This window comes from Nematolebias whitei, chromosome 3, assembly GCF_014905685.2.
Source record: "Nematolebias whitei isolate Nwh7 chromosome 3, NemWhi1, whole genome shotgun sequence".
Lineage (NCBI taxonomy): Eukaryota > Metazoa > Chordata > Actinopteri > Cyprinodontiformes > Rivulidae > Nematolebias > Nematolebias whitei.
This window is the reverse complement of record NC_056500.1, coordinates 28177482-28197583: the sequence shown is the minus strand read 5'-3', so window position 1 is coordinate 28197583 and position 20102 is coordinate 28177482. Positions and strand designations below refer to the sequence as shown.

At 38.4% G+C, this 20102-nt stretch overlaps 1 protein-coding gene across 1 annotated transcript; it reads left to right on the top strand.

Annotated features, from left to right (window-relative positions):
* The first annotated feature begins 1063 nt into the window (after positions 1-1063).
* On the top strand, positions 1064-19050 carry edem3 (ER degradation enhancer, mannosidase alpha-like 3). Its single transcript, XM_037698170.1, has 21 exons — positions 1064-2293; positions 2406-2451; positions 2687-2787; positions 3735-3774; positions 4007-4119; positions 4273-4426; positions 4836-4970; positions 10493-10598; positions 10794-10891; positions 11315-11440; positions 11530-11613; positions 11817-11900; positions 12240-12364; positions 13053-13224; positions 13318-13463; positions 14038-14182; positions 14343-14534; positions 14649-14814; positions 15116-15301; positions 15527-15574; positions 17935-19050. The coding sequence occupies exons 1-21, from the start codon at positions 2175-2177 to the stop codon at positions 18285-18287; spliced, it is 2739 nt and encodes a 912-aa protein (XP_037554098.1). The 5' UTR covers positions 1064-2174; the 3' UTR covers positions 18288-19050.
* Positions 19051-20102: the final 1052 nt, after the last annotated feature.

Sequence of the window (20102 nt, the reverse complement as noted above, 5' to 3'; positions counted from 1 at the left end):
CTCGAACTTTCGAGTACAACTCCCCTTTAGTCTGTAACTTTGTGTAAACAATGGTAAACAGTGTAACCCTATGAAGTAATAAAAAACTGTGGTGCCACCTGTTACACTACTTACAAATGTTTTTAACGCTCAACACAATAGATATATTTAAAACCCATGTAACCCGTAGGTCCAATAAATATCACATCATTCACTAGAGTCAAAATAGACAATTTATTAGTGGATAAATGTGGCACTTTAATTCCCAATTGTTACAACCAGTGCTGCTCATATGTTCCACAAGCCTACAAGTCAAAGGAGAAGCTGACAAAACTAAGTGGAAAAGGCCACAAACTTTAGGTTCCCAAACCACTACACATGAGAATGAGTCAGGATTCCTGAATGTAAAGCTTGTGGCTATAAGCTACATCTGGTGTCACATAGGTGGGTGGCTAAATAAGGACAAACAAAACAAAAATAAAGTAGTTAGTCCGCCCTGACAAGACACACTCCCAGATCTTCTGGTCTACAGGCCATGCAAGGCCCGGCCAGGCAGACCACCAAAAACAATTCAATAATCTCAACTCAAAAAGGACAGCAGGAAACAGTACATCTGAAACTATAAAGACATCAAAATCCAATTAATTACTTGACAGTTCCATATACAATTAATTTTAATAGTCATTAAAATACATTTATATAAAAAACAAACTATACCTGGCACGTTGTCACACCCACATGCAGCTGGATGTAGAAAACACCTTAAACCCTTGTGTGACCACACTGCAACATCCAAACAACACATTAGGAGAGATACCTGCATTGAGGTTTTAAAACCACCAGATCATGATAAATATGTGATTTCTTACCACACACCCCAACAACAGATCATCAGAGGTCTCTGACAAACATTTCTGAAAGAACACACCTACTCTCATCTGCTCGCCTCTCAGTCAGTGAAGTGGAGCACCAACAGGTGACACTGGTTGCTGGAGAAGATTCTCAGTCATCCAGGACGTGATAACTTCAAAAAACGTTCAATACAAAAACAACTTTTGTATTGAACGTTTTTTGAATGTGCCACTGGTTACATTCAGATCGAAAAAAAAAAAAAAGAATTGCCTGAGAGTCTAAACTCAGGGTAAATTGCTCACGTCACAGTCAGGAAGCGGAAGTTGTCGACGTTTACATCTAGCGTATCCGGTTCGTGAAGGCTGCTCTCTCGGTGTGACGATAATAGACTGGGGCTGTAAAGATTTCATACCTCAAAATGACAGAAGAGGCAGAGGGATTAGCTTCGCTCTTCAACAATGGAGACTCTTGATTTTAATGTATTTTGTATTTCGGAGCAATGCTTTGTCATTACTCCAGCTAAATTTAGCATAGCTGGCTAAACCGTCACAACCGATCGGTCGCTGTCTTACTGACGAAAGAAGAAAACTGCCAAGCGGAGGAAATAATTAACTTGTTTCTACAAAACGGCGTCCGGAGTGCCAATGGGAGCTTTTAAGGAAATTATCTTTAAAGGGACGTTGTCTTGATTTTGGTTTAAGTTGTTCAAGAGAGTGTTTTATCGTAAGTAACGATGACGAGAGAAGTGACGGATTCTTAATGATTAATTTTTGTTCCGCTGGCCTGAGACTTCTACTGTTTACCGATCCGTAAAAAGGCACCTTAAAACGAGATTGTTTTTTCTTTTTACATGTTAGGATTTCTTTATCAGAGGCGTTTCCCTCCCTCTGAAGGTAGTGGAGGTAACTAAGACCGGTGTTTTGCTGTCAACGTGTCTCGTGGGTTCAGGTGACAGCTGGAAAGGTAAAAAAAAAAAAAAAAAAGGAGCTAACACCGACCTGCTAACAGGACGTGGAACAGAGTTTACTACTTTTTCTTGGCACATCTCTAGTAGATATTCCCGGATATCTTCTTACTTGAAACAACAACATTCTTGCCTACCTTGAGTTTCCACTTGTAAATTGTTTGTGTGCTCACTCAGGCCATCTGTCCTGTTTCAGTTCAACACATAGCTGAGCAGCAAGTTAGGGTAGAAGATATTATCTGTTATCTTGTAGTCAGAGACACAGGAACTTTTAGGCATGATCTCATTTAATATATATCACTTGGAAGATGTTCGTGTGCTTTTGTTCGGTTAGGGCAGTAATTATGGCTAAACATTTACACAGCTGAATTGTAGTTACATGCTCACATCATCTCCTCACCACGCCACAATGTCGCCTGTCTTGTTCTTACTGATGCTGTTTGGAGCAATATGCAGCTTTGGAAAGCCTATGACACGAGAGGAGAAGCAAAAGTTAAGGTACGTTAAAGACAGAACACTTTGAGAGTAAACACAAAGGAGCATTTTAATTTTTTTTATTTTTGGAAGGATATTAATCACCTTAATTTATATTTGTGTTCTTTCATCGAAGGAACCAAGTGGTTGAAATGTTTGACCATGCATATCAGAATTATATGGTGAGTTTTCCATCTTTACACAATCATATTACAAGCCTACGAAGCTGCAGAACTAGTATTTGTATCTGAGAAGACTAAAATATGTGTTCCTGCTTGTGTTATTTATGAGTAGCGTAGCTTCACTTTCCCAGATATTTCTCTTGTGAATAATGAATTATGCAGCCATGAAACTTTGTTGTTCTTCTCAGTCTTTAATACAACAGTGGTGTCTAAAGTGTGTTTGTGTTTATTCCAGGACCATGCATATCCAGCAGATGAGCTGATGCCTCTAACTTGCAGAGGACGAGTACGTGGGCTCGAACCCAGTCGGGGAGATGTGGATGATGCACTCGGCAAGTAAGTAGCAAAACACATAGACCTTACAAGACGTCTTGAGTTTTATTTGGAAATTATGAGACGAACGTCGTCACACACGGTCTTATTGTTTGCTCATGCACGTCAAAGAGTAAACAGCTAATTTAAGATGCTGAAAGCCACAATTTAAATTATATTGTTGAGACATTTCCCTGGAATGAAAAGGTAGCTTCATATATTAAATAGAAGCCGTAGATTAAAAGTACTTTACATAATAAAGATGAGCAATTTAAAGGTGACATTGATGTTGTGCCAGAGGAATAAAACAGTATTATTATTACTAACTTTTATTAACTTTTTTATTATGTAGTAATAAGTTGAAATTGTCCTAAAGGCAACAAAGAAAACGAGAGCACAAGTTAAAGCAAAAGTACAAAGACAGGAAAACAAACGTTTGCTTGTAAATTTGAATGTTGCGTCTTATTTCAACGAATCAAGAAGTTGCAGTCTGATGTAGCATTGAGTTGGATTAATGATCTAAAAACTTCATTTAGTTTATGTTTATAAGGCAGATCAGACTTGTGCTTTCACTCAAGACTACTGAGTGCTTTATAAACCCACGTTCCCTGTATATATCAAAAAACACATTGATCCAGCCAGTCCTCTTTTTTTTATTTATTTTTTTATTGGAAACTTCTGCAACAGTGCTCTGAATGAGTGTTTGTTTGTTTTTGGTGGGGAAAAGTCTGCCAATAGATATTTAGAATAGTTCATTAATTCTGATTGGTTAACTTGGTGCAATACCTTCTTTTGTTCTTTTTCATGTAAATAATTTATAATCTCAGTGTCAACTTTGACGTTTTTAATGCTGTTCTGTATGGATTCAGGCTAAGATTGAACTTTTACTGGTTTTATTTTTATTAAATCTCAACAAGTTGTGTGAAATAAATCAGTAAAACATGTTGCTGTCTGTTGACTCTCGCTGCCAGGTTTTCTCTGACCCTCATAGACACTTTGGATACTTTGGTGGTGAGTACTGATGTATTGCTGAGTTTTTGTTTGTTTTTTGCCTCTTCTTACTGGAAGAAAGTAACAAATAGGTGTAGTTTAAAAGTATCAATTGAATATATGAATATCTATGAAGCCTGTGATGAAGCTCTTAAAGGAGCACTTTCAGATCGTTACTTCTGTTTTTTTCTTTGCTCTTAAAACATGACCGTGTTTATTACTGAGCCTTCTTCGTGCTGTTTCTCCCTTCCAGCTTTTAAATAAGACAACAGAGTTTGAGGCTGCGGTGAGGAGAGTCCTGTCAGATGTACGGCTGGACAATGACATTGTGGTGTCAGTCTTTGAAACTAACATTCGAGTCCTCGGGTGAGACTGGGTTGTACTGTCGACAGTTAGTACAATTATGAGTGAAAAAGCTCTACAGTAGTACTTTTTTAATGTATTTGTAAGTGATGCAAAACGATTGAAGTCCAAAAGCATAATATACAGTATATAAATTTGTCTTGTGTGTATGTTCAGGGGTCTGCTGGGGGGTCATTCCATGGCTGTGATGCTGAAGGAGGGCGAGCAGCACATGCAGTGGTATCAGGATGAGCTCCTGCATATGGCCAAAGACCTGGGACTCCGACTGCTACCAGCCTTCAACACCAGCAGCGGCCTGCCTTATCCCAGGGTGAGACACACACACACATTGACGTGAAACCATAATGCGTCCATTTTTTCATGATTTTGTGTGTTTGAATACAGAGGACAGCTGGTGTGTAAGGCATAAAAAAGATTGTAGGCTTGTATTTCCTCTCATAGTTGTTGCAGCATCTCTTTAGTACGAAGGATCGTCAAACACAGATTCGTCAGCTTGTTAAAATGTTCCGTCTTTAACGTTCTGCAGGAGACGTTTTTTTTTAAGCATAGACTTGCTTTTGTATACGATTGAAAAAGTGTCGGATCGAAACTGCATATTTTTTGTTTTCTGCCTCGCCGCTCTGCTCCCGGCTGTTTAAAGCTTCTGTTTGAAGAGGCTTGCAAACCAAACGCGGCTCTCAAAACAGGTGTTTATTTTTCCTTTTCCCTCTGCTTTCAAGGTGAACTTGAAACACGGTGTCAGGGGTCCTGAGACACGAACGGGCACAGAAACGGACACTTGCACCGCGTGTGCAGGAACCATGATTCTGGAGTTTGCTGCCTTAAGTCGATTCACCGGGGACCCTGTGTTTGAGGTATTCTCTAATCTGATGCACTTACATTTGCAATAATATAAGTGTTGTACACAATTTGATTAAATTATTCCATAAAATAGAGCTACTGCATCTATAATGAAGAAAAACTTTTTTTTTCTAGATTTCTTAAAGGAACTGTGATAAACCACCAAACTAAGTTAAACTTTAGAGTTTATCTAATTATGTTTGTGACAAATTCACTTGATCTTTAAAACTCGATCGTGATTAGTTAAAGTCTGCACATATTTGCCCAGGCAGTACCAAAGAGCCACACCCTGAAAGTGACTCGGGTTTCTTTGGGTCAGGTTTGCAGTTTCTTGTTTTTGAAATCGCTTCATTGTGAATGGAGATATGAAAACTGCATGTGTCTTCTAAATGTGTCCTCGGTGACATCTGTGTCAGTCTTCCACAGTTTGTAAAATTTTCTCAACACTACTCACACAGCTTACTAATAATCTGATTAGAAGGGAAAAAGAAACAACTTGATTTACAAACTTACCATTAGCATTCACATAACAAAAATGCCACTCATCGTTCCTCAAGTTGCAGCATGAATTATAATTTGGAAATCTTTAGGACTGCAACAACGAATCGATAAAATCGATAAAAATCGATGATTAAAAGCGTTGGCAATGAATTTCATTATCGATTCGTTGTGTCGCGTGATTATGCGTCTTTCACGGCGCTGCAGAGCCATTTTGTTCACCTGCAGTTCATTGTCAATGTTGACTGACTGAATAAAGTTTGAAAAAAAAACTCTGCAGCACGAGTTGAACAGAGCGAGGTGGAAACAGAGCAGAGTGTTTTCAAAGGAAATTAAGTAAATTTTACAAATGACCAACGCAGCGAAAACTGTTCGACCCAAGTCCTTCAAAGTGTGGGAGAACTTCACAAAGATAAAAAATGAGAAGCATGCCGCTTTGAAAATTGCCGACAAGAGACAACCACGGAGATAAAAGTAAACATGTCTGAGTCACGAGGAGGAGGAAGGAGCTAAACAGCTGATACAACTCGTCTCACTCCCAGCTCGTGTTGCAGGTGAGTCTCCACAATTTAACACATTGTTCTGTTTCCAAGTGAGAAAACGTAACGTCAGTCTCTGTAGATGAAGTTGTTTGTTTGTTTGTTTATCTGATTAATGACGGTGATAGAGAACGTGTGTTACTTTTTATTTAAATTAATTGGTACAAGCAGTGTTTAAATGTGATTTATAAATAAATCTAACACAAAGATAATAATTTAATGATTAAGCTTCAACTTTTAATTTGCTGGCAAAGTCTGAAGACACTGCAAGTATGGCAGGATGAATTGCATTTAAACAGGAATTAAAGTAATTTATTACATCTACTCAAATGTGTGTAATTAAGTATTTTATATGTGTGTGTGTGTGTGTGTGTGTTTAATTGCTCTTTGAGCTACTTTTGCCTGAACCTAACACTGTAGGTGAAACAAGGCATTTCTTGAGTTGCTGTAAATTATGTTATAATACATATTTACTTTCTCATTCCAGAAAACAACAACAAACAACAACATCCTTCATGATGGACAGACATCATGGACACCACAGCAGCAGCTGTCTTCACTGAAATCATCCTTAAATGATCGTCACTGACATGAGGCCTCTGTCGATGGTTGAAGACGAAGGCTTCACTACAATAATCCACATTTTTAATCCAGGTTACAGTAATCCACACTTTTAATCCAGGTTACAATATTCCACACTTTTAATCCAGGTTACAATAATCCACACTTTTAATCCAGGTTACACTCTTCCCTCAAGGACACATTTTACAAAGTAGCTACATATGAGGGCAGCCGGCTTGGGACCCAAAAGTCCCAGGTTCGATCCCCAGTCACTGCACATCACGTGGCGTCTCTGGGCAGCACGCCTCATCCCCAAAATGCCCCCCGGGCGCTTTCAATAGCTGCCCACTGCACCACCTGGTGGTGGATGGGTTAAATGCAGAGAATAATTTCGCCATTGTATGGAAACATGCAGTGCTGACATTGTGATGACATTATTATTATTATTATTATTATTGTTATTATTATTATTATTATATTGTGCAGGTATAAAGATACATTTGTATATATTTGTGTACATTTATTTTTTTAAGCTATTTGAATAACTTTTATTTTTTATTATTCAATATTTTACTAACAGAATAGTCAAATAGCAAACTGTTTTTTGTACGAATTGCTATGTCAGTCAAATGTTCAATTTTGGAATAAAGGGGTGGAAATTAAAACATTTTTTTTTGTTGATCCATCGATTAATCGGACAAAAAGAGAAAAAAAATTGACCGATGAATCGATTATTGAAATAATCGTTAGTTGCAGCCCTAGAAATCTTCCATAGCCAATCCACCACTTTCATAATGACAGACATGACCAGGGGTGCACATAACGTTTTTAGTGGGCTCCTCAGGTGAGTCCACATGCAGCTTTGTCTTAATAAGTGCCACCTTCCTCACTGTCTTCCTCAGTGTCACTCCCACTATCCTCTGCTTCAGCTTTTTGCATGGTAGATGATGCAGATGCTGCAGATATACTTCCTTGGTATTTTTTCTCTTTCATTATTTTGTAAAAAAAAAAAAAAAACATTTTGTGAAATGTAGTTATGATACCCTTCACAAGTTTGTATTTGTATCTTGTTGCATTGTTCTGTTTTGTGTTGTTAATATAGTTTTAGAAAAAAAAAACTGATGGGCTGTATATGTGTGCTGGTAAGGGGCTTTTATAGGCCTGTCACAATAAACCATAAATCAATTAATCACATGATAAATGAAAATTATCAACCTCATTTTCATTTATCGGATTTATCGTTTCTTTGTCTCTTTCTACTGAAGACACTGGATGACGAAAAGTTCAACTCTGGTTCTCTTCACTGACCCCTACCTTTCCTCTCTCCTCTTAAAATACATTTAAACTGTCTTAAAATCGTGTTTTTGTATCGTTAAAAGTTGTTTTTCTCTGTAAAAAGAAGCTGAGAACTAGTTTGCTGATTTTTTTTTATTAAAAGCTTTGTATGATAAATGCTATGCTAAAGAGTTCAAACCACACCGAGCATCCGCCATTTTGAGAATCGAAGAGAAACAGCCCATGTCAAGTCAAGGGGCCTCCCTCCCATTTTTCTTAAAGTGACACGCTGCTCGCTCCCTCACTATCCATCCTTCAGTTCTAACAGTCTTATACTGCCATCCGGTGGTCGAAAAAAGGTTCTACACGCAAAACAAATTAAATATTTCTCTTTAAATTTAACAATAATGACTAATTATTGTCAAATTTCAAACAATATTATCGTTTATCGCAATAATTTCCGAGTAAATTACGGTAATCGCCCAGCAAAATTTTGTTATCGTGACAGGCCATGGCGTTTACCTTCGGGACAAATTGAGGTCGTCGATTGGTCAGTTTCGGACACATCTACTGGATTGATTGACAGGTTGGGTTGACTCGTTCCAAAAAAAAAAAACCTCTGCCGCCGCCCGCCGATGACCCTGGGTGTAGGCGGGGCGGCCCAGGTGCAGTGGTATCGGTATTCCGAGTTTTAATGCTGATAATAAAAATTTCTTTAAAAAAACAGCCCACACATCAGACCGGCCCACCTGGAAATTTCCAGATCCTCCTGATAACTTGACGGCCAAGTCCGCAAATGCATTTGGTAACACAGGTGATGCTACGCATTCCTGATTTTTGTTGCGCATGCGTACCTGCGTACCAGTTATGTGCACCCCCTGCACATGACGTTGCTTGCTGTTAAAATTTGTCTTTATGGCTGTCATCTTCAGTTAAAGCCTTTTTTAAAAATCTTTATTTACTTATATTTTTAGCCCACTTTTATATTTTAAGACTTTTCTGGCATTAATCAAGCTTTCTGTTAAAGTGACCACAATTTGGTGTGAATGCATTGAATTTGTGTGGCCTTGCTGTGCTTGAATGAGATGCTTCCATGTGTTTAATCTCACAGTTCAAAGATATTTTATCAGGTTGTCTGTTTTTCCTCCTGTGATGACTTAACAAAGAACAAAATAACTTATAAGATTGATAAAATATCTCATTTGTTCTGGATTTAAAAAAATAGGTCAAACAATCTAATATTACTACATTTAAATTCAGGGATAAATGAATTCTCATTCAAAATGTATTTAATAAACTTTGATTCACAGCAACTTTGAACTGAGGAACAAGTGGGAGACTCTGGCACCCGCATCAAGCACTACATTCATTTATAGACGGCTGGAACAGGTCCCAAATGCAGAATGCTATTTTAATGGTGGAATGGAGTTAGAGGAGAAAATGTTTTTTTCTTCGAAGTGATGAGTTTATTTTATTCTAGGAAGAGGTGGATAGCTTCACTCTGACAACGTTTGTCATCATAAAACCACAAATTAAAACACCTTAGAGTTTTTATTAATAGTCATTTCTAACTTGACTCTAAATTCCAAATTAATGTTTGCTCATTATAAGTTGCCTTTTTATGGCTCACCTGCTGTATTTTGTGATCTAATTATTTAGTATTACTCCTGTTAGACATAGGAGAACCTTGGTGTGCAGATCTAATGTCACTTAGATTTGTGTTATTATTTATTTGATTCAAAAAAGAGCAATGTACATAAACAAGAGCTCTTTAGTTCTACTAGTACGTTTGTGCTAGATTTAAACAAACACTTTTTTTTTTAAATTCTGCAACCTTTGGCATGTTGGGATTATATATAAAATAGACCAAATCACAATAATGCAACTATAATTCTATTTATGTGGCATTAAAAATGTAATACAAAGAGGTGGGTACATAAATACATGAACAGTGTTAACCGGGATGCTATAGATTAAAAATGTATTTAAATTTAGGTGTCCTTCCTTAAGGACACCTATTATTTTTAATTATTTTATTTAATTATTATAATTATTGTAATTGTTATATATATATATTTATACTATATTATTATTATTATTATTATTATTATTATTATTATTATTATTATTATATAAAATACTATATAATATATTAATAATGCATTATATATATATATAATTTACATAATAATAACTATATATTACATATTATATGTATAATTATTATATTATAGTTAATGATTATTATTGTTATTGTTATTATTCTTAACTTAAATTTAATTATTTTTAAGGACACCTATTTATTTTTATTTTTTGAACCCATCCAGAGGACCTGACTTTACTTTTTTTAATATTTCTATCTGGATGATTGAGCTTAAATCTTCCCTTAATAAAGTCTTTAATGGTTGCAGCTATTGTTTTCTTAAAAGCAGACCCTCTTTCAGAGTAAATGTTTCCACTTGTGAAACAGAAGCAGAAAAAAAAAAAGAAGGGTGTCACTGATAACGCTCAAAATTCAACTTTATTACGTTGATTTTATTCATGTTAATTTGGAGAAGTGTGTGTGAAATTATTAAAAACACACGAGGAAAAAAATTTCTTCAGCTCGCAGACTGATTATTAGGTTTTAAATCAATAATCCTCCTTTCTTCATACACACGTAGGAGCACGCCCGGAGAGCCCTGGACTTTCTGTGGGAAAAGCGACAGAGAAACAGCAATCTGGTTGGAACCACCATCAACATCCACTCTGGGGAGTGGGTCCGAAGAGGTGAGAGGGCGTGTGGGGAGTGAGAGGCAGGAAGGAGTGAAGATGAGTAGGAACGGTGAGGAGGTGACATAGGTTTATTGGCTGTTAAAGGTGAAGTCAGACAGGAATGATTTAGGCGTGAATGAGGCCAAGCAGAACCCGTGTCCTCTGGTTTCTGTTGCGTCATGTGGGGATAAATTCTTTTCATGTTTCCAGACAGTGGAGTCGGAGCAGGAATCGACTCGTATTATGAATACCTCCTAAAGGCCTACGTCCTCCTGGGAGATGACGAGTTTCTGCAGCGGTTCAATACTGTGAGGACACACACACACACACACACATACTGATGAATAATTTGATGCATCCTGTTTTATAATAACATTTTAAGACCAAAAACACATTTTAATCAGTTTTCATCTTGTGATGGGGGAAATTAAATATTTTTTAAAATTTTACATCTGGTTTTAGATATATTTATTATGTCGGATCAAACCTTCTCAGTTTTCCAGTGTTAAGCTCTTAATGAATAATAAATTAGTTATTGATTGCTTCTTACTTTGCAGTAAATATTTAATAAGGTTAAGAAATACCACTGAAAGCTTGAAGTCATGTTTTCAGGTGCATTAGGTCGGCAGGCTTATAAAAGCCGGCTCATGTGTGGCATGAAACTTTGTGTGCCTATAAAAAGTTGTCTGTTTTTTTTTTTTTTTGTATTCATCCCACATTGTCCAATTTAGCACTATGCATCTATAATGAAATATATCAGCCAGCCTCCTCTGCTGCTGGATGTCCACATCCACAAACCTTTGCTTCCTGCTCGCACCTGGATGGACTCTCTGCTGGCCTTCTTCCCTGGTTTGCAGGTCCGATTATATTGTGATGTCAATCATTTATTGCCTTTATTGACCCTTTAGATGTTTCATCACCTGTGTACGTGTTGTTTATTTCTCAGGTGTTAAAGGGAGATATCCGCCCTGCAATTGAGACTCATGAAATGTTATATCAAGTGACCAAAAAACACAACTTCCTCCCAGAGGTAATCTTACTGTGCAGGAGTCAAAAGTAATACATTTATTGTTAAACTGCAGCTTAAATCAGAGACACTGGTATTTGAATGTGGACTCAAGTTGCTGTTTACGACTTGAGCTGTCCGTCAAAACTGCATGGAAATAAAGAATGCACTTTGGTTTTTCTCCTGAATGTGTGCTGACCACGTTGCCCTTCTTTGTCTGTCCTCAGGCCTTCACTACTGATTTCAGGGTACACTGGGCCCAGCATCCCCTGAGGCCTGAGTTTGCAGAGAGCACCTATTTCCTCTATAAGGTATTTTATCAAGTAGCTGACAAAATGCATGTTTTCTTTTGACTGACAGCACAGAGGCATAAAAATGTATGCTGTTGAAATCACTTTGTGATGTCGTTCTTGTGTGTAAACGTTTATTTTTGTCATGAAAGTGCCCTGAAATTTACTGAATTTATCAGAAATATAATTTTTCCCAATAATCCAGCAACTCCAGTATAAATATCACAAGCAGCTGTTCATGTTGACTGATCCTGTTTCTGAAATCGTCTCTTCGAGCTCTTCACGTTTCATTGGAGCTCCCTTCATAGCAGATGTGCCACCATTTGTCATAATCACCTTTGCGACCTCTCGTTCCTTCAGGCCACAGGAGACCCTTACTACCTGGAGGCAGGTCGCACCATACTGTTCAACCTCAACCGCTTTGCTCGTGTGCCCTGCGGTTTTGCTGCCATGAAGGATGTGCGCACAGGGAGCCACGAGGACCGGTCAGTACATAAAGGCTCTGTGTTTATTCAACAATGGGAGACTGACTACACACAAGTAGTTACAACATTTAAAAATACTTATTCTTAATATTTATGAAAGGTGTATTCATATATTCAAAGAATAAAATAATCAATTCTTCATAATTGGATTCTTCTTTGTTGAAACATATTTTCTTCAGCTCGTCAGACTGAAGAAGTCTTTTGGATAAAATATGAAATATTTCAGCAAAGAAGAATCCATCCAGAGGACCTGACTCAACCTTGTTAGATTCATCTAGCTGGATTATTGAGCATGCATAAGGACAGATTCGGATTATGTTTAAAGAAAATATATTCTTTAACAATCACAACAAAGGTTGAATCATGTCATCCGGACAGTTTCTTTTGAGGAGAAACGTTTCTTCCTGGCCTGAGGTGGCACGCCTCAGACTGATGAAGTCTTTTGGATGAAAGATGAAACGTTTCTCCCAAAAAGAAACTGTTCAGATGACACGATTTAACTGTTTTATGATTTATTTTAACAATATTCACTGTAAAAATACCAATCTGTAAATAATTTTAGTAACTTTAGTCCCTTCAAATTGTGCATAGATTCAACATACGTGTCCATAGTGATCATTTAAATACAAAAAGCTGTGGTTATAATAGGTGTGTGTGGCTCAACATGTTTACGTGTTCTCTGTTTCAGAATGGACTCCTTCTTCCTCGCTGAGATGTTTAAGTATCTCTTCCTGCTGTTTGCTGAAGCAGAGGACCTTCCTTTTGACGTGGAGGACTACGTCTTCACAACTGAAGCACATTTACTGCCTCTGTCGCTGTCCACAGCCCCGTACTCCTCAGCCCCTACCTCAAACAGAACTGTAATATAATTTTAATGTGTTTTAAATCTTATTTAAAGTGAATAAAGTGTTCAGGTGTTCCAGGTAAGGATAAAATCCGTTCTCACGTTTCAGTCAGATGAGGAGCTGGACGACTCCAACTTTGACTGGACTTGTCCAAACACTCGACTCCTGTTTCCCGACCCCGCCTTCCCTCGTAACTTGAGAGAGCCAATCCGTAGCGCCGTTGATAAAAGCTGCCCGCGTCCTGCCCCTTACAGGTATATATATATATATATATATGCACATACCATTTTAAACAGATTGTCAGTCTGCACTTTTAATCTGAGTTTGGAAACGGCTGTATCCCTTCTGGTTATCCATCCATCCATCCATCCATTATCTTTACCCGCTTCTTCCATTTTGGGTCACGGGGGTCGCCGGTGCCCATGTCCAGCCATCACTGTGCGAGGGGCGGGGTACACCCTGGACGGGTCGCAAGTCCATCACAGGGACACATAGAGACAAACGAGACAAACAACCATTCACTCTCTCACTCACACCTAGGGACAATTTAGAGTTACCAATCAGCCTAACATGCATGTTTTTGGTCTGTGGGAGGAAACCGGAGTACCCGGAGAAAACCCACGCATGCACGGAGAGAACATGCAAACTCCAACCAGAAAGGCCCCTGGACTGGGGTTTGAACCAGGGACCTGCTCGCTGATAGGCACTAGGCAGCAGCTCTACCAGTTGCGCCACCGTGCTGCCCTCTTCTGGTTCTTCTTGTTGTAAAGTTTTAGTATAAAATGTTCTAAAATGGTCAATTCTTATTTACTGTTTACCTTCACTCAGGGAGCCTGGCATGGGTCGTCCTCCTCTCAGGGCTCAGGACTTCATGGCTAACAACCCTGAACATCTGGAGCTGCTAAGGAGGATGGGAGTCAGCCTCATCCACCTGAAAGATGGCAGAGTGCAGCTGGTCCAGCATGCTACACAGGTTACTACTGCTGCAAGAATACACAGAAAATGGAGGATTCTCATAAAAAAATATAAAATCCAAATGGTTGCATGTTTATTTATTTTTTTTTGGTCACCTCTGCACTACATGAATTCTTATTAATCACTCCTCTCTGCCACTTTGTCCTACCTGTACTCAGGCGGTGAGCGCTGTTGCAGCAGAGGACGGCGTTCGATTTATGCAGGAGATGATGGAGCTGTCCAGCCAGCAGCAGAAAGAGCAGCTGCCTCCCAGAGCCATCCAGATCGTCTCGCATCCGTTCTTCGGCAGGGTTGTGCTGACTGCAGGACCAGCACAGTTTGGCACAGACCTGTCCAAAAGTGCCACAGGGGTGAGTTTTGTAGCTCTGCTGTCGATGCTAATGAAGAGTCGTCTCAGAAACAGAATCCAACATCAGGGAACATCTTGTCATAAAACGCATGGGTTTCTTCCTCGTGCGTTGCAGGTTCGAGGATTTGTGACCGTGGCTGAACCTTACAGCGGCTGCTCTGAGATCACTAACGCCGAGTACGTCCAAGGCCACATCGCTTTGCTCCAGAGGGGTCAGTGCATGTTTGCAGAGAAGGCCAGACACATCCAGAAGGCCGGCGCCATCGGAGGCATCGTTATCGGTCAGTGGGGATGGCAAACGACACAAGATGATTACTCAGACAAGATCAGCGCACAATAACTAGATTACCTTGAAGCCATTCAGTCTAGTAGAGTCCTGCTCATAACACGATCACTGAATAATTAAACAGAAGTTTGTTTTTTTTAATTTAACAAAAATATTTGTATACAAATTTATTTTATAACTGCTACAAGTTCTCATAAAATAACTATCAACTAAAATGTTTAGACAAAGCGTAATCAAAGGAATAAGTTAAAGATAGTAGTTTCCTAACTTTTTGTGCGTAACCTCATTCTTTCCAGATGATAATGAGGGCAGCAGCAGCGACACAGCTCCACTGTTTCAGATGGCCGGAGACGGACGCAACACCGACGACGTCACCGTTCCGCTCCTCTTTCTCTTCCACAAGGAGGGCAACATCCTGCTGGAGGCGCTGAAGGAGTACAGAGAAGTGGAGGTGCTGTTGAGCGACAAAGCCAGGGACAGAGGTGTGTCCATATTCTTTCTTCTGATCTCCACATTCCATCCATCACTCCCCTGAGTCTTGTGTGTTTCTTCAAATAAAAGTTATGTGGCGTGTTGCTATCATATCCTTCCTTATTCTTTTCTTATATTTCCAAATCCTTTTATTCCCTATAAACTGTAAATTTATGTCCTTTCTTTCTTTTGGTTTCTCTTGCTTTTCTATTCCCCACTTTTCTTTGGATGAGCAGCAGCCATATTCAAAGGTAAAACTCTTCCTGGAAGCCTGATTGAGGGCAGTAAGTATCTTTTCCAACTTTCAGTGTTTGCTTCATTTCTCTTTCCTTAATGTTATTTAGAAATCACAAAGTTTGTTTTCTCAGTCATCCAGGTATATAACAACAAAAAAGGTTGAATCATGTCATCTGGACTTCGTTTTTTTTGTTAAAAAGAAACGTTTTTGAAACCATTAGTGAAAAGGCCAGACTTCAGGGGTATCTGAGGCAGGCTTGAAACACAAGAGTCAGGGTGGCTTCTGGGTAATACCAGATGGCTAGGCCTCAGACCGACGAAGCCTCTTGGATGAGGGGCGAAACGTTTCTTTTTAACAAAAAAACGAAGTCCAGATGACATGATTCAACCATTTTTGTTGTTATTTAGAAATGTGTGTATCCCTCCTTCATTCCTTTTTTCTTTGCCTGCTAATCACTGGATTCTGTTTGAGATCATGTTGTTTATTTTTTATTCATTCATTTAAAAGAAACAAAACAAATTAATCAAAAAGAAAAAAAACAACATTGAATGAAAAGGGTGTACAAAGAAAAAGAAATTTCTTATAATATCTGCCCCTTATTAAAAAAAAAACATAACTACAAACAACAATTTAGGATTGAACAATCCCCAAAGTGAAAACAAAAGACATCAGGCATCCTTCACATGGTATCATACTTTCCTAACAATTTTAAGTTGTTCATCTTTTTAAACATATAAATTGTTTTAGAAATTTTTATGGTAATATCAAGACAGTTCCACAATCCTATTCCCTGAATTACAACGCAGCTCATTCAGACTAGTTCTAAATGGGTTTTTTACAAACATTTCCATTCCCTTAATGTTATAATGACTCTCTTTTTTTAACTAATTTTAATTTAATATTTTTTATGAGCTTTATACATGACTTGTAAAATACTATATTCAAACAAATCGTAACATTTAAATAATTTCAACTGATGAAAAAATGGATTCGTTGGGTGACCAAAACACTTCCTACTAATAATTTTTTAGATATTTTTTTGTAAAATAAAAATAGGGTTTGTACCGGTAATTGTTTTGCATGCTTTTCCCCAAACTTCAATACAATAAATTAAATATGGAACATTCATTACATTATACAATAAATGTTAATAAAGCTTTGTCATTCAAAAACTTTTACTTCATACAGTAATGCAACTGATTTAGCTATTTTTCTTCCCAAGTAATTTACATGAGATTTCCATGTCGGCTTCTCATCAATAAAGACGTCCCAAAATTTTATTTCATTAACTATGAATTTCAGTACTGTCAATTTTAAATGAGACTTCTAAAATTTTCTTTCTATTACTAAATATCATGTAGTTTGTTTTTTCCAAATTTAATGAAAACTTAAGTTAGAACCAAGTTTGTATTTTTATGAATTCTGCCTGTATCATCTCTTAACATCCGTTCAATATCTTCACCCAGACAAAAACATGTTGTATCATCTGCAAACAAAACACACTTCAAAAGCCCTGACACGTCAACCAGATCATTCACATACAAAATAAACAACTTTGGTCCCAACACAAAGCCCTGAGGAACTCCACATCCATTAACACAAAATTCAGATCTTACATCATTTACCTGTACAAACTGTCTCCTATTTTTCAAACAACTGGATACCCACTGTAGTGCTAATCCTCTAATACCATATTTATTCAGTTTTTCAAGGAGAATGATGTGGTCAATAGTGTTGAAGATCACTACCATAATGTGTAGTGCTATTACAGTATTGTCATTTTTCTCTCTTTCTGAGTTCTTAATGTTATAACTTTTTTATGTTGTATAACAAGACTGGAGAGTATCTGGTATTATTCGCTAATATAAAAAAAGACATCAGGATTTTTATCAGCTACACAACAGCACAGAAGGAACTGTCGATTAGTTTTGTGTCTGCATTCTGCTTGCTGCATGCAGATGCATTTGGTTAAAGGCTTGTTTTTGTAACTATAATATATCACAGATACCAGACGTCCCTCTGGACCTGAGCTGTGGAAGCTTTACGGTTCTGAGTGTAACTTTGTGGTGGTTGCATCAAAAGCTCAACCTCATCTTTTAACACTTCTACAGTCGGCTGCATTTTTTTCCAAACAGGATGAGTACTCACTCATTCTCGCCAGATCTATTTAAATTCACAGTGATATATATATTTATTTATTTATTTTTTTTTTTTGGGGGGGGGCACATGACTCACAATCAACACCATGTTGTCATAGTTGACAGCCTCTTGATAAAAACTGTTCTATTTTTGAACTGAACGGCTAGCAGAAGGTGTGTGTAGATAACTGGCAGCATGTGTGTGTTTGTGTGTGTTTGTACATCTTTTTATGTAAAGCTGTTCATTCTGCCCCCGCTTCCTTTTCAGGTGCAGACGTGCAAGAAGCAGAGGAGGACACTCGAACTGAAGCAACAACTCCCACTTCGTGTGAACCCGTTAGCCAGTCGCAAATTAGCACGGTGGGGCTCGATGAAGTTTCTCCTGCACGGGAGGAAGTCAGTCCTGTTGCTACTCCAGCAGAGGAAGCACCGCAAGAAGAAACGAGTAACATGGATGCACAAGCTGATTCGGCTCAGCCTAAAGAGGAGGAGAGAGACTCTGAGAAAACAAAGGAGCCTGAAGGCGACACGGACTCGAGCAGCCAGTCAGTGGACGAGCTGCTGGCTGACTGGAGGGAAGACTTAGAGGCTTTCAAGCAGATGGAGAAGGATGAACTCTGATGGTCATTGCACACATCATATTTTCAGCTTGTGGTTTCCACCCAGCACAGGGAGACAACTTGGAGCAGGAGTCACCAGTCTCCGCCTGATGAACTTTGAGAAAGTTGCCATGAAGGTTTCATTTGTCTCTCTGTTAAAGTTATGACATGCAAAGGCATCCCGCGCACCGTATCTCTGGACCACAAAGAAGTCCTTGGGTAGACCGTGAACAAAGGACCAGGATTCTCCTCGCCGTCTTCAACAGTTTCTGTCTGTGCAACATAACAAACCCTACAGATTAACTCGGACCAGACAGTAACCACACCTCCCTTTCCAATCCCACTGCTCTATGCATTACTGACTTGGTCAAACTCTCACTCCTTAATTCATTGACCAGTTGATTTTATCCAAATGTGAAGATTATTTGTGTTATTTTATTTAATACTTTAATGGTCTTGGGTCTAATCTGATGTACACATTGAAAATCAATAGACTTTATTGTGGGAGGGGTGGGGTTTGGTGATCAAAATTATTTTTATGAGCTCATGGTGAACAAGAAACAACATTCTTTCTGGAATACACAAGAACTCGTGTGTAAATATTTATTCATCCAGATGCATAAACTGAACTAATTCGGTGCTGTTTGCTCAGGTTCTGGTTTCCACCACAAACAACAGCATTTGGACCATGTTGGAGCAAAACACTCTGGAATTTGTTGGAATAAACATCCACAGGGTGGCGTTGTCGGATCTGTTTCTAGTGCTGCTGGCAGGAGCAGCGATCAGCCACTGATTGGTAATAAAGGTTTAAAGTAAAGCTGGATGGATTGTCTTGATTTTATTGCAAAGTTTATTTTTTTTGTTTTCAGAACTAGATGTAAAATTAAGATGAGGTCTGTAATCATCATGTCAGGATGAGGGCACACCTAACGGAACTAAAGAAGGTAGCTTTTTCATTCATTCAACCTTTATTTAGACAGGTAAATCCCATTGAGCCTCGAGAACTCATTTACAAGAGAGACCTGATTTCAACAAAGAATGATGACAACAATGGACATCAGCAACAATAGACGATCATAAAAAGGCATACAGATATATATATATATATATATATATATATATATATATAGATAGAAAAAGGTATCAAAAACAGCTAGATTATAAGGCAAATGTAGAAAACTAAAAACAGGAACATGTCTGCATTGGTCCTTGCCAGGAGTCCAACAGATTCTTAAAGCCACTAGAGAGGTCAAGGTCGAGATCATCAGGTCTTTTTCTAAGATATTCCAGGAAACGGGGACGCAGAGACCTGTAGGAGGAGATGTATGAAGGCAACAGACCAAGAAGTGATTTAAAGATGAAAATGTACCAGTGAGAGAGTCTGCGTGAAGTTAATGATGTCCAGTTAAACAGTGAACACATGGTGCAGTGGTGGAATGATACTCACAGCCAGTTATGAATCTTAGTGCACCATGATAGATCCACCATCTGCAGGGTTCTTGTAGGAGCATTCATGTAAATAATGTCACCGTAATCAATGGAGGGAAGGGAAGTCATAGCTCGACAATAAACAACTGTGTCACCAGCATTGAAATGTAAGGATTCATCAGGGATGCTCTGACCTACATTACCTATGTAAATTGTAAAGAGGGTGGGTCCTAAGACTGAGCCTTGTGGTACACCATTGTTGACTGTTAAATAACTGGAGGAAGTACCATTATGTTGAACACATTGCCTCCGATCTGAGAGATAGAGAACCAACCAATGGTGTGATCTGAGAAACCGATTTCTGAGAGTTTATGACACAAGATGTTATGATCCACAGTGTCAAAAGCTT

Bases quoted from the DNA above. Each gene is read 5' to 3' on its own strand.
- edem3 (XM_037698170.1), top strand. From the start codon at position 2,175: ATGCTCACATCATCTCCTCACCACGCCACAATGTCGCCTGTCTTGTTC. The intron at 10,599-10,793 runs GTGAGAGGGCGT...TCATGTTTCCAG, and splicing joins TGGGGAGTGGGTCCGAAGAG to ACAGTGGAGTCGGAGCAGGA. The intron at 14,535-14,648 runs GTGAGTTTTGTA...CGTGCGTTGCAG, and splicing joins TGTCCAAAAGTGCCACAGGG to GTTCGAGGATTTGTGACCGT.